General features: G+C 42.1%; 1 protein-coding gene across 2 annotated transcripts in view; it reads left to right on the top strand.

Annotated features, from left to right (window-relative positions):
* Positions 1–14248, top strand: part of MCC (MCC regulator of WNT signaling pathway) — a 182665-nt gene extending 168417 nt beyond the window's left edge. For both annotated transcript variants that reach the window (XM_072922223.1, XM_004177133.5), the window contains 3 exons: positions 155–252; positions 9519–9641; positions 10649–14248. In XM_072922223.1, coding sequence (XP_072778324.1) covers positions 155–252; positions 9519–9641; positions 10649–10829 — 402 coding nt within the window. In that variant the 3' untranslated portion in view covers positions 10830–14248. The remainder of the gene's footprint in view (positions 1–154; positions 253–9518; positions 9642–10648) is intronic.
* Positions 14249–14284: the final 36 nt, after the last annotated feature.

Genomic DNA, 14284 nt, shown 5'->3' with positions numbered 1-14284 from the left:
ATTTCTTGGTATGATGATACACTGCCGTGTTGCTGTACCACTGTGTTGTCTATTTCACCTTAATTTTAAAGGTACACTGAACTAAGAGGCTTTCAGAATTTTCTCATTAAGATGTTTGGTAATTTCTTATCAAGTGGCTTTTCCTCCTTCTCAGGAGTGCAGTGATGGCACTGCAACACCGCTAACACTTGCTGAGCTGAGACCGTACAATGAGAGTGAACTGACTGCTGAGCTGACAAATGCACTCAGAAGGTAAGCACAGCTTCCCTCACCAGGGTCAGGACTTGGCCTGTAGGTCCAGGGAAAAGTATTTCTGAGCCTTCACTCTAACCCTCAAGTGGTTTGAAGAATGATCACAGATTGGTCCTGTGAGAAGGAAAACTATCAAAGTCCTTCTAATTTTCCACTCTCTCCTGCTGTTGTTCTTTAGCTGCTTTCACGTGGTGCTCAACTCCATTCTCCTTGAGGTTCTCCAGAATTCAGTTGAATTTTAGAAATAAAAGAAACTCTCAAAATGGCAGTAATGACCACTACCGGGCAAGAGTATGGGACATAAAACAGTGACATGACACATTCCTTGTGTATAAAGAAAATGTTTAGCAAAGACAGGATTTGAAGTGTGATCTTTGGTTAAGAAGGCTGGCTGCAGGCTAGAACTTGGGGGGGAGTAGGAATTGCAGGCATTTTGATGACTCAGATGCTCCATTTGCCTCTTGAGTATGTAAGTGGAGCCACAGTTCAATTACAAATGACATTGTGTGAGGTATTAGCTTTCCAATGGGAGAGAAAATTGATGTCTTGACAGACAGCTTTTATCAACAGCCAGGTTTTAAGCCTAAGCTTTCAGTATAGTTATACATTAGCTAGATATTTGTTTGTGCAGCAGCTTTTCCTTCACCAGGTATTTGGTATGCTTAATGACAAAGAAATTCATAGTTTTGATAATTGTTTCAATACTTGTTTCACTTTTACCAAGAAATGGCTGTCTGGTATCTAATCTGGCTCTTATATTTAGAACCTGTCCAAAATGCTGCTAAGAATTTTGGCTGGGAAGAGTGTGTTTTGCTTTACTGGTGCACCTTCTTTGATGGTGAAATGTCCTTTCAGGCAGCCGTGGTCTTTCATTCCTGAGGTGCTTTTTTTCATAGGTGTAACATGTGCTGTGCCTAGGGACACTTAAGGGCATTATGTAAAAATGTAAGATCATTACCACTGCAGAATCAATACATCTCATACCATTTGCTTAGTAGTCTGGCAGTTGCTGAGTACTTAGTTTGCATGATGCAGGGAACAAAATTCTGTGGGTAAAATAATTAAAACTGTCATTTGTATGTGGATAAAGCCCATCAGCAAAGTAATTTATATAAACGTTGCAGAGAGCCATTGGCCTCTCCTGTATCCCCACATTGCTCACTGGTGTGAGCTGCTCCACCAGCATTTTCTCCCTTCACTCAAGCTGCTGCTCTTCCAGCTCTTGTTATTTGCTCCTGGATTTTGAGAAGATGCCAATGACCTTAGTTAGCAGAGGTTTGAGTATAGTCATGAAATGTGGTTTGCTGACAACATAGAGAAAACAACTTTGCTTTATCTACTAGGCCTTAAGTTGATTAGCATGGATTTCTAGCCAAGGGCCTCGCAAGTACAGTTTGTCAGGCAGAAATGGAGAAGAAAAATAATCGGATTAAACTGTACATAAATTGTGAAGGCTTTCTGTGTAATGGAAATACAGCTGTACTAAATGTGATTGCTGCTGCCAGTGGGGCTCAAGCACAGTTCCTGCAAGCTGTGTGAACAGGGTATTTTTCTCCCTAATCAGTGTGCCAGCCAGACCAGGCTGCATGCTTAGCCCTCCTTACCCTGAAGTCTTGTCTCTGCAAGTCAGTTGAAGGTCTGTCTAGCACATGGAGAAAGCTTGTTTAGCCACAGAAAATACCAGAAATTGCTAACTGCTGCTATGGATAAATGAGCCCTCAGATATCACAGTGATATTTAGTCCATCACAAATCCACAAAAGAATTCTAAAAATGATCGAAGTCCTTTCTCCTCTGCGAGTGCATCCTCTTCACCTGCCAAGAAGTAGGACCAGAATACATAATTTAAGGCATTAGTCCCAGTAGCTGTGTTTGCTGAAGAGGGGAGGTGGGAGGAAAGGTGAAACAAGTGCCTGTCATGCTCTAGGGTCCAGAGCAGTATCTAAATGCCAGCATTCAGGAGTGTTTCAGGACTGGTTACAATTGGTCCATACGTCCAGCAATTGGTCCTCCCTATTGTTTCTCCAGGCAGTAGACACTGGTTCAGGGGACAATAGCTGCAGAAATCCACTGGTTTTTGAATCTGTTTATCAGAGTGTGTGATATCAATCAGCAGGCCCTGCTTCCTGTCCCCTCTTTATCCCATCATTACAGAGACTAAAGCTCTGGGTGCTCCCCCCTCTGCTACTTCCCCATTCTGTCCTTCTGCTGCTGTTAAATTCTCAGGTTCTTCTCTGTTAACTGAAACAGAGTGTAACCCAAATAAAACAGCAGGGCATAGTTGGAGTTTGGGTTTTGGTATCGTTTGGAAGCATTTATTTGCTCAAAGTCTGAAAATGGCCATACAGCAGAACAATCTCATCCACAGAGCCAGTCTGGCTTCTCTCTGCAGATGTGGCTATTTTTGTAAATCTGGAATCCAGTAGCGTTGTTGTGAAACCTTTGTTGTTAGTGCCCATCAGCAGAAATTCAAGACAGAAGCAGTTGGGTCATAACATATTTGTTCTAGAGCAACTCAGGATTTCCTGTAGTAGTGCTCAGTATTAAAACCCCTGTTACCAGCTTTTTACAGAATTCACTTGTCTTTTACATGGTCACTATGCTAACTGGGAGAAATGTAAATTATCTTAAAGTCCTATGCAGTTAAAGCTACATCTGTTATACCAATTTCTGGTGTTGCAGGCTAAGCTTACTAATTCAGACATATCCTATTCCAGCCAAATGTAAACACTTTCTGCCAGAGCCTTTAACAGTTTTGGTTTTCCCTCTCTCTTTTCTTAATGGAATAATGAAATGCTTTAATGGGCACAAAGTCTCTTCTTTCTTGCGTCTGACACATCCATAAACAGGCTTCTTGGCAGGAAATATCTTACTCTTGAGAGGGTAGGAATGTGTTCTCAGCAGCCTCATGGCCTGCGTTGACACCTTGATGATTGTGCCAGAGGCCAGTTTTATAAGACAAAATTCGGTTGAATACCCCAGAATCAGACACGTGGTGCAGCCCTGAGGAAAGACCTTAAATGAGTTCTCTTCCTTACTGGTTTGATCTCTTCTGCTGGGGCAAGGAGCAATATGCGTGACCTGTATGAGTTTGTAACTCAGTAGACACATACCAGGTTATGCATTAATGCAGGTAAATGCATTACAAGTTATTGCCATAACTTCCTGGTGTCTATTGAGACAGTGCAATGTTTGTTGCACTCTTACGTCCTTTATCCCTGTCTGAAGACCGCAACTGTGTTTCATGACAAACTTCTCCTCAGAGAGCAAACATTTCAATAGAAAACTCGGCCAAGGCATGGCAGTGACTACTTCCTGACACAACGTCAGTGAGAGAGAAATCAAGCCACCTTTCTTTATTTTAAATTTTCATAAACTCCATGTGATGGCGCTGTAAGCTTGCAAATTTTCAAGGGCTGACCTTAGTTTCATGATAGCAGCAGTCAGTAAATTTCATCATTGAAATTCAGGTCTATGCTGAGCACAGTAAGGCTGTCTCAGAAATGGAAATAGAAATGCCTAAAACACATCATATCCATTCATTTTTAAAATTACTCTTTAGACTTTTCTTTGACCAAGGTACAGGACAAACATGCAGTGGGTAAAAGTAGGGGAAGAGACAGAGGTTTTTGTCCTGGACCTACTGATGCATCTTCAGCTGCTTTCTGTCAGTGTTTGCTTTTTTCTGTTCTCCAATTACCACATCAGTTAAATGAGGAGATAAGAAGCTCTGAGGCATTTGAAAGCCAGACATTAGAATGGCTTGCAGTCATCCACGAGGCAAGTATCCTGCTGTGGTTTCCCCTTGTCTTCCAGGGGGATTTCAGAAGGCATGGCCAGTCTCTGGAAATCCCTCTGGAGAGTCCCACTAAGAGAAACCTTCTCACAAGAAGAGAAATGACTCATGGTGATAGCAGGGACAGATTCCTTAGAAGCACTTGAGTAACTATTTTTACCATATGCCTCACAGACAACCATAATTTGTCTTCTTTGCTATTTTTGACATGGAGTAAGTCGTTCTTACCACCATGTGGTTATCTGAACTGCTGAGCTGCTGTGCACGTCGATATAATCATCACAGGGAGCTCCAAATAGCTCCAGGTCTGGAGAGCTTCCAGGCTGGGCTGGCAAAGCTGGATGGGAGGTTTGAGCAGTGAGTGTAGTAGGCACGGTGCTGCCTCCCTCCAGGGCTGTTCTTCCTTTTTGCTGCCAGTATGTTGTTTCAGGACCACACCTGGCCTGTGTGGTGTTAACACATCTCTGTGGTACTGTGTTACCGCTTTTGAGATCTGTTCTGAGCATCTTGGCAATCAGCAAAAAAAAGCAGTACAGTATTTTTCACCAGCAAAGTGGATTTTGAAGCAGCCTCTGTCACCTCAGCAGTCGGGAAAGGCCTCCTGTGCAGAGGGAGCTGGCAAGCTCAGGTGGTGCTTCAGCAGGTGAGCCAGGGAGACATGGCATTTGAAGAGGGTGGCTCTCTTGGCATTTGTGTAGTGTTGCTTTATTGCCTTTTTAAAACATTTATTATATTCTGGTTGTTTCCCTTAGCAGGCCAAGCCAGACCAGTGAGGCAAGCGTGCATTGTGCTTTCGAATTTGCCTGGGGATTCTGCATGTCAGCCTGATTTAAGAAGTTAGTTTAGATGAAGAGAATGAAGAGAGAATTAGCTGATGAAGAGTTAAAGTTAGCTGATGAAGAGAGAATTTGTCTGTATTCCTTGTAAATGTCCAGCTGTTATCTCCTGAGAGGAGTCAGATGCCTAGGAAAGCAATCATGTGTCACCCTGTTCAACTGGAAAAGTCAGAGAGGGGAGTGAGGGGTGGTGCCGGGCTCCCTACAACAGGAGGATATCAGGGAAGGAGTAGGAGTGGAGTGTGGAATGGGAGATGTGTGCCTTCTCTTCAAAGCAGAGGTCTTGCAGAATAACTATGGACCGTGCAGGAAGTGCCTTCCCTCCCTACCCTTCCCCTCCCCCGTGGCCTGGGGCTGCTCTTCTAGCATGGATAGCTCTGCCAGGAATTCTGTCCCCTTGGGCTGGCTGCCGCTGGCGCTGCTGCATCTGGGCTTTGTGCCTGCAGAGCTCAGGGGCAGGTGCTGGGCTGAACCGGGTCATCCCACTCCTCAAGGGGAGCCAGGATTTGAAGGGATCTGCCCCAGCAGATCTCTTTTGATGAGTAAGCAGATGTGCCCTATGGATGGCAAGAGTTCCCTGCCTGGCTGTGGGAAAGTTTCTCACCTCTTCGTTTGGAGAAACCTCATTGTTCCTCTTTTGCTTCAGAATTGGCAAGAGCTGTGGTGCTCTTGACCCCAGGGCAGAGAGGGGGTAGCTGTTGCTTTCACAAGAAGGGGAGTTAGCTGGGTGCACTCCAAGCCAGGGGCAGAAAATTCAACTTTTGGCAGGCCAGAGAAGAGCAGCTTCTTGTTTGCAGCACTGAGGAATTTTCAGTGAAATCAGCAAGGGTCAGGAAAATCTGGGAAGACTTCTAGCACATGAAACCTGGACATACCTGGAAGAGCCTGGTCAGGAGGGAAAATGTAAGGTGCTCATGACTTTGCTTACATTACAGTGTGCCAAACATGGTGTCAATGCGTGGAGTGGAGGCCAAATTGACAGAAACAGTTTCCTTTATGGCCCTGACAGAATTCCCTGTTGTCTAAAGGGGTAGCATTGAAACCAGAGAATACCAGTTAGCCCTTTCCTATTCAGCCATCCTGAAACAAAAAGCCCTTGAAAACCACTATGGAACTGTCCACTGAGTGTTTTGATTGTGAAAATACCAAACAAAAGCCTTTATTACCAGCATATTAGTAATTTCGCTGAAAACAGTGTTTTTAGCAGATGTTGTAGGCTGTAGGCCTTGAATACACTTATTCTGAGCTTTTCCCTGGAAGGGGAGCAGTCAGGGATTTCCCCAGCTGACTTCTTAGTGGAAGTGAGCCATGCCCTCAGATCATAGGCTTGTTCCCTCTTCTGGGAATACTTGCTCATTTTCTCTGTGCACATGAAGTGTAGTGGCTGTGTTTTCTGCAGCCCCAGCTTGCAGTACCCACTTGGAGGAGGAACTGTTGGGATAAGGAGCTCTGTGGACTTCTGCAGCCCAATAGAGTGTGAGTCAGGGGCTCACAGAATTTGTGTTCTCTGAAAAACACTCACTTCTCCTTCCCCCTTCTCATCCAAATACACAGATAAGTGCTTTCTTGGGATACACAGAGGTCCCCTGGGGCACAATAGCAGTGTGAGTTTGGTGTGTCTGCTTCCATGGCAGTTTGGACCTTGGACTCTGGAAGACTGTCTGGCAGCAGCAGGCTATGCCTACATCAGTAGGATGTTCAATATGTCTGTCACATCAAATGCAGTCCCATCCCTGGTTTGCAGCTTTGATGTGTTCTCATGGTAGAGGAGTGGTTCATATGCAATATTGAAAATATTGTGACATATTAAGCCCTGTAGTGGCTGATTTTTCACATCCAGCAGTCAGGAAAGTGCTGTAGTGCTGGAAATCCCCTTAGGACAACACCTCAGGATTCAGTATAGCTCTTATTCACTGTCTAACTGTGCGATCAGTTTTGAAGAGAAACAAGTGTGGACGCTTCTTTCTGACCAAACTGCATGGTCAGCGATAGAACCTGAGGGATGCCGGGGGAGTCACCCTTGTGAGGCACGGGGTTCCTAGCAGCCTGTCATGTACAGCTCTGAGGTCTCTCATCTGCTGTTCAAACAGAAGATGCAGCACCCTGGAGAAAACTTCAGTTGTTTTAGTGTGTAATAGTCATTAACCCAGTGCATCTTCATTTCCCAGAGTAAACCAAGGTGTTTGCTCTGCCTTTTCTGTTGCTGCTGTGTGTGGCTCTTCAAGTGTGACTTGTTCTGTGAAATGTCTCTTGAAGTAACGATACTTAGGCAGTTTTAAAATTGTAAAAGGGTGTAAAAGTAGATCCTAATGTGTTGGTTTTTTCAGATTTTTGAGACATTTCAGCACATGCAATCAAACCACCAATTACTTTCCACGAGATTAAGGTTGAGTAGGTATTATCTCGTGCTGTTTCACTGACTTGAAGACATTGTGAAAAGCCAAAAGAAATACATGTATTTTGCTGGTGCTAGTGTAAATTTGACTCATCTATAGATTTGAAGTATTACCCATTGTTTCCTGGTTCAGAAGGTTCAGAACTGGCATCTAAAAGTTGTTTAAGTAGCTTGAACAAGTTGCTTACCACTCTGCTGGCTTTGTGGCTTTGACAAGCAGCAAGACAAGGATGTTTTAGACCAAATGTAAAAAAATACAGCTTGATGTTTAGCTGAGTTTTGGGTGAACAGGGCTGGTTGAAAGGTGTGAGTGAAAAACAGACAAAAGGTGATATCATTGTTTTATCAAGTAACAGTCACCATAGCAACCAAACTTTACCATGCAGGAAAAGGTCTTCAAAGTGTTTCCACTGTATTTCTTTACCACACAGCTTTTATTACAACAGCTGTGTGAGAAGCAGTTTAGCTGCAATGAACTGTGGCTTACAGGGCTTTTTCACGTGGCACTGTGTGCAGCATTTCCACAGCGATACCTTTTCTTGGACATGATGTTAAATAAACCTCACACGATTTTGAGATTTCTCTGCCCATCTAAACACTGTGCATGTTTATTCCACTGGACTTGCTGTTCACACTAGGTTGTTATGGTGGAAATGGTGCTGCTGAGCCTTCCCCAGAGCCTCTGGATGTAGCAACCATTGGAACAAAGAAGCACAAATTTACTGTGTCACAGTCACATTTTACTCTGTTCTGTCACATCAGTAGTGCAGTGCCACAAATGCTTTAGGGTCTGGCCTCTGCCACATCTGATCTTTACTTATTTGCGCTCTGGCTCTTTTTCTTCCCGTTTTCTTTGCAGAAAACAGATTTTGGCTGTAGACTGTGCTGAGCCTTTCTGACTGCTGAGATAGAATATAAAAATTAAAATTTACATTTGGGATAGATGGCACTGAACTTCTAACTGCAAGGGAGAAGGATTGCATTACTTGAAAGCAGAGGAGGGTGTATTCCTTCAATGAAGGGACATACAAAGAGTACTGATGATTCTTCTTCAACAAGAGCCCTCTTATGTCCTTTTTAATTTGGCTGGAAACCCAGCACTGGAGTCCGTTGGGATAGACCGCTAACTTGGAATATTTCCCCAGCTGACTTTGTGAAAGCCCTTCTGTTGCTGCTGGAGCTGGGTGCTGTCCCTCTCTCCAGTGATAAAAAGCTGCCATATCCAGGTCTTCCTGGGAACTGCAGGCTGCTGACCTAGGATTCCAGGAGGATCCCTGTGATCTCTGCAGAGCTGGGGAAGCTTTCACAAACTTCAGGATATTCATTCCCATTGGGCTTATATGGGAACTAGCAGTTGTCTCGTTTTTGAGGTGAAAACAAGTGTACTCATGTAGCAGCACTGCAACAAAGCAGGGGAGAGTGGTTCTAGGCAACGAAGCACAGACTCCATGTAAACACACAAAGTTCCCACATGGCAGATTTGATGCTGCAAAATCTGTGTCCCAGTTGAGTGCAGCTCCATATAATTCTTAAAAAACTTTTTTTTTCTTTTTCTTTTTTTTTCTTTTTTCCCCCCTTCCAAATCTTATGTTTTTTTCTCTGAGCTATCTGTGCAGAGCTTGGGTCACAGAGAAAAACTCCTGGAACAGTCCCATGTGTGTGTAGGAGTGGGCTGAGCAGGCATCAGCCATCAGCTCTAGAGCAGGGAGTTCCCCAGGAAGAAGCACCTGCTTCATGCCATGTGGTTACCTGGGAAATGCTTTTTAAATCCAGCTTAATCCCCTGGCTGTAATGCTTGCTCCTGCCAATAACTTCTATCGTGTTGAGTTTTCTTTTCCTCATAGAGAGACTTGTAATGTGAAAATGTTATAAGATACCTTATTCTCATTTTGTTACACTTCTGTAATTAGCTTTTGGTTCAGAGTTGGTAACTATATTCGCTATATATATCTTATTTCTTAGTGTGATTTAATGCATACAGCACCATGATATACCAGAGAAGTTAGTTCACTCTTTTGTTTGCTCTTTCTCTGATCCTGAATTCTAAAATGGTGAATGTTATAAATACCAATCTTTGGAAAAGTTTAATGTAATAACTACCTCTTGTATTATCCTAGTAATAGTAAGGAAAATATTTGCAGCATGTCAGTTCAGCACAGGACAATTGTTGATACACTTTCAAGCTGAAGTACTATTTCTGTTTTGAAAATAGTTTTCTACCTCCTTTTCTTCTGATCCAGGGAGAAGAAACTGAAAGCAAGAGTGCAGGAGTTAGTGAGTGCCTTGGAGAGACTCACAAAGAGCAGTGAAATCAGACATCAGCAGTCTGCAGAATTTGTTAATGACCTTAAAAGGGCAAACAGGTAAAGGGTCTATCTGCAGATGAATGCACTGTTGGTTTATTTTCACTGTGTTCTTGCAAAACACTGATATTCCACTTACCTTAATGAGAAGTTTTGGGACCCTCATGTTCCATCCACGTGTCAACTCCAGGGTTATAGTTAGAGAAAGGGGAGGTATAAACCTCCCATGTAGGCCGCTGACAACTACATAGTAAAGAACAGAAAGCAGGAAAATAGGTTAATCTTAATTGAGTTAGTAATAGTGATTGCACAATCACTGTAAAAAACAAACAAACAAAAGATTTATGAACCTGTTACTTTTTTTTTAACTGCTCCCTTTTTTTAACTCCAACCTCTTCATTAATAAACTGTCTTGGATAATCACCTAAGTTCCGTTGCTCATTAGGGCATTTTTCTTGTACTGTATTTGGATATAGTGGACTGCAGCTGCCCTCTGACTCACAATGTGATTTTCCTTAAATTGCATTTAAAAGCTTTGTGGTGAGAAGCATCGCCCATCTCAAGCTTTCCAACCCAGTCAAGGTGGAGGCACAGAAGCTACTCAGCAGCTAGCAAGTTAGCACAAGATGCCATCCTCTGAATGTAAATCTTACTTCTTAAAAATGAAAAATGCAAAATCAGTCCTTGATTTCTAAGCAGATTCCAGCCATGCAATGTTTTTATAAATCACATCTGATGCTGTGGTATCTTGACTCATAGAAGTGGTATGAGAGGTCATCAACAGCAACCTCCATCTGCCTCTTTGAACCATGTTTAGTTTTCTTTACTAGTTTACTGGAAAAGGTGTGTGCTTCCCCCTGGAAAGACACAGACATTAGCAATGATCTGGGTTTGGATCAGGAAGTTTTGGATCCAATCCATTTTAAAGCACTGGTAAATTTTGGGAAGGGGATCAGTTTCCAGCCTTTGAAGTTCCCTGAAGATGGGACTTTGGTGTAGATTTTTTGCAGCACTTAGTCTGAAACAAGCCTGTTAGAATTACCTTGTATGCCTTGTGTTTTTAACAGCAACTTGGTTGCAGCTTATGAAAAAGCGAAGAAAAAGCATCAAAATAAGCTGAAGAAACTGGAATCACAAATGATGGCCATGGTGGAGAGACATGAAACCCAAGTAAGAATGCTCAAACAAAGAATAGCTTTACTGGAAGAAGAGAACTCCAGACCACACACCAATGAAACTTCACTTTAAGTGCATCTCTTTAAAGGATGCTTAGTGCCATTACAACTTTCTTTCTTTTGGAGGTTGACTTTTAGGTAGTTTCAAATGTTAAAAGCTCTGACTGTCAGTGCTGACAAACTTAAAAGCTCCTTCTCTGGGACCCCAGAGAGGTATCATGGGGATAATAAAAGTGTTAACCTTAAGGACTGTTTCATAATGTAAAATGGCAGTGCCTGAATTATCACGCTATAATTGTGTACATTGTCTGTGTTGTTATCTCTGTATTCATACAGCTTCTCTTCCATTTTATCAATGGCCCATGGGTGACAGTGTCACACAGCAGAATAATTCATGTTAAGAGGTTTTCATTTGGGTAGTTAGGGGATCATGGGGAAGTTTTCCCAGTCCCTGAGCTCTCTCTGACACAAGTCCATACTGTACCCTCATGACTTGCTGCTGTGGATTCACCACCAACAGGCAGCTGCTGCAGAGTGGGCATGGCAGCCTGGCTGGCTTTTTCTTTGCGCCCTACTTGCAGTTCTGCTGTTCACAGTGCAGGTCAGGTAGGAAGACTGGGAAAAAAACGAGAAAGTATTGTTGCATCTCTGAGAATTATAATAAAAGTGTAATTCTTACAGTGCGTAAGAGGGCCAAAGGCTGTGGGTTTCACCATGCCACACAGATGGTCTGTGCCAAGTGTGGGTCAGAAATTACAGAAGACCTCCTGGTATTTATATTGCATGGTGTTTGCAACTACTTTGTAGAAAAAATTGGTTTTTCTTGTGATATACACTATATCCAAGGTTTTCTTTAAGAAGCTGGGCCATTTTTGTCACATGTGTTGTGCTTATTACAGCTTACTCTGATCAAGAGGTGGAATGTCGTCTTTTTATACTTTTTTTGACCAAAAAAGGGTACTTAAGTAATGTACCTGTTTAATATTGAATACATAGGCACAAAATTATAGATGTGTAGATGTATGGATATCCAGCCACAAACAGAATGTGAATGGTGAAGTCTTACAGCTTTCTTAGGTTAGTTTTTGTTACTGCTAACAATCACTTGTTTAAATCACGTATTACTGTATTATCAAACTAACTGAAGTGCAAATTTTGTCTTGTTAGGTTAATGAATAGTAAGCAAATCATGGGGATCAGGTTGATTTCTGTAGGGGTCAAAATACAGGAGTCTGCCATAGCACCTATTATATTCAGAATTAACTTTTTTTTTTTCTTTTTTGTTTTCCTTTTTTTTTTTTTCTTTTCTTCTTTTTGACAGAGTACGTTAAAAAGCTTCATGTGTGTTTTAAAAAGCCAAGCTATAGTCCCTTCACTGTGTTAGCCTGCTGCTGTGTTATGCCTCTGCTTTGCGTTTTCCAGGCTGATTTTCAGTGAATCTGATTTCAGGAGATGTTTATTGGTTTTGCTTTACATGCTGAGTTGCACCTCAAGTTTTTTACTAGTATATTTAGAATTATGATAACTTTTCTCATTTATTCCTCCCATTACTAGTACTAAGGAAATATTTTAGCGGACTCTTTTTGCCTGTTGTTGGGCTAGGTCAGACAACATAGTTGTGGGAATTTGTGTTCAGAATATGGCATTATTGTTAAGTCTTTGTTACATCTGGAAGTGTAGCTGTTGGTTTTCCATCTCTTACCACTGTAGCTGCTGTTGTCTTCTGTCCTTAAGAGTAGTCGAGTCGTTCCTACGTCCATGGAGTCTAGTACATCATCCACAAAGCCAGCATCCCATGTGGTTGATTGCAACAGCAAATTAAAACAATGCTGATTTCAAAATTTTTACGTAGTGATGTTCTGGTTTTGATCAACCCTATTTCTCAGAATAATTGCACTTCTTAATTTATAATATCACAAAAAATTACTGCAAATGAGTCTCTTGAGGGAGAAGGCACATTGATTTCTTCTGTCTCTGTGGTTTTGCTTAGCAGCTCTCTAAGGTGTTTCCCCTTTTGGCCCAATTTTCTCACGCCCAGGAGCATTGGGGTTTACCATCAGCAGCTGAGCACTCTCTTGTTTTGAAGAATCACAAAGGAAAGTATCGACCATGTGCTGTGGCAAAAATGCAGTTACACTCTTGTCTTTCAGCATCTGAAAAACCCATGTGAGTTGAGGTCACCTCAGAATGTCTGTGTGAAATACCTTTCACTGGAAAGGACAGAAACCGTAATGCACTGAGCTGCCTCTTAGGCTCATTTCTTTCCCTGTTGTGATTAACAGGATTACAGAATGGGTTGGGTTGGAAATGACACTAAAAAATCACCTTGTTACAATCCCTTTCGGGGGCCAGGGACATACTCCACTGGACCATGTTGCTCCAAGCCCCATCCAACCTGGCCTTAAGACATTACAGAGATGGGGCAGCTACAACTCCTCTGGGCAGCCTGGGCCAGGGGAAGACGTTGCTTCTGCACCCTCAGCACAGAAGAGTTTCTTCCATAAAAAAATTCAGATACTCTTACACAGAGGTTTTTCCCAGACCTGACAATATCCTGATTATTTCTCTACATTTAGCACAAATCTTCTGTGCCAACTGTGCTCTAGAAGTGCATTAGAATAAATTATAAATCATCAGTAAATGTAAACCACTCCCATTTTTTTCCCCTGTAAGGGTTGTAGATGAAAAAGCAGCACTGGTACCATCCAGCATTGGCAGTATCTGTAGCTTGCCAGACCAGCAGTTGATTTATTTGCCTCAGCAAGCAGCTGCTGCATCATTTGTTGGCACAGCAGAACGATCAACTGGGAAGTGGTCACAGGTTTAATGTTACTGTGAAAACTGTTCATTAGTGATAATCAGCTTCAGCTCCAGTGTACCCCATTAAAATGGCACCAACTCTCACAAAAAATGCCATGAAAACTTCAAACTCCTTTTATGCAACTCTGAAGTACCAGCACACCAGAACTACCTGAGCATGCAGTGCACCGTGAGTTACAGCAACTTAATTCTCTTAACGCTTGTTGCAGAAATAATAAATTTGCAAAGCAAGAAAAAGAGGTGATTCTTGTCAACCTAAGTCCATTCACTAATTAATGATTGGACTTTTTTTGAACCTTTGTATTTCACAGAGTGCTCAGAAAAAATCCTTTTTTTTTCTCTATGATGTACAAATCTTCACCAACTTGAATGTACTGTTAGCTTTTGCAAAACACATGTGACTAAGTTTGCATTCATGTCATGCTTTACTAGTTTAATTAGTTTTCTCCTCCTGCATACTGCACCATGCATTGTAACTTTAGAAACTTTTCACCTTGCTGAATTAGCTTTAAATGTGTTGCTACCTTTTAGTTTCCAAGCTGTAAAATAGCTGTTTTGTGTTCATTTGATATAGAATTGTAAAAACTGCATTTATTTATACAGAGGCATTTATAATACTTATATTACAAATGTTCTTATATTCTGATTAAATTTCTAATGCTGTTTCTTTGCCTTGGGAGTTGTTTCACCATGGCTTGTCACCTTACT

The sequence above is a fragment of the Taeniopygia guttata genome, chromosome Z (genome assembly GCF_048771995.1).
Source record: "Taeniopygia guttata chromosome Z, bTaeGut7.mat, whole genome shotgun sequence".
NCBI lineage: Eukaryota > Metazoa > Chordata > Aves > Passeriformes > Estrildidae > Taeniopygia > Taeniopygia guttata.
Note: the sequence above shows the minus strand (reverse complement) of the source record. Positions and strands in the feature narration are given on the sequence as shown.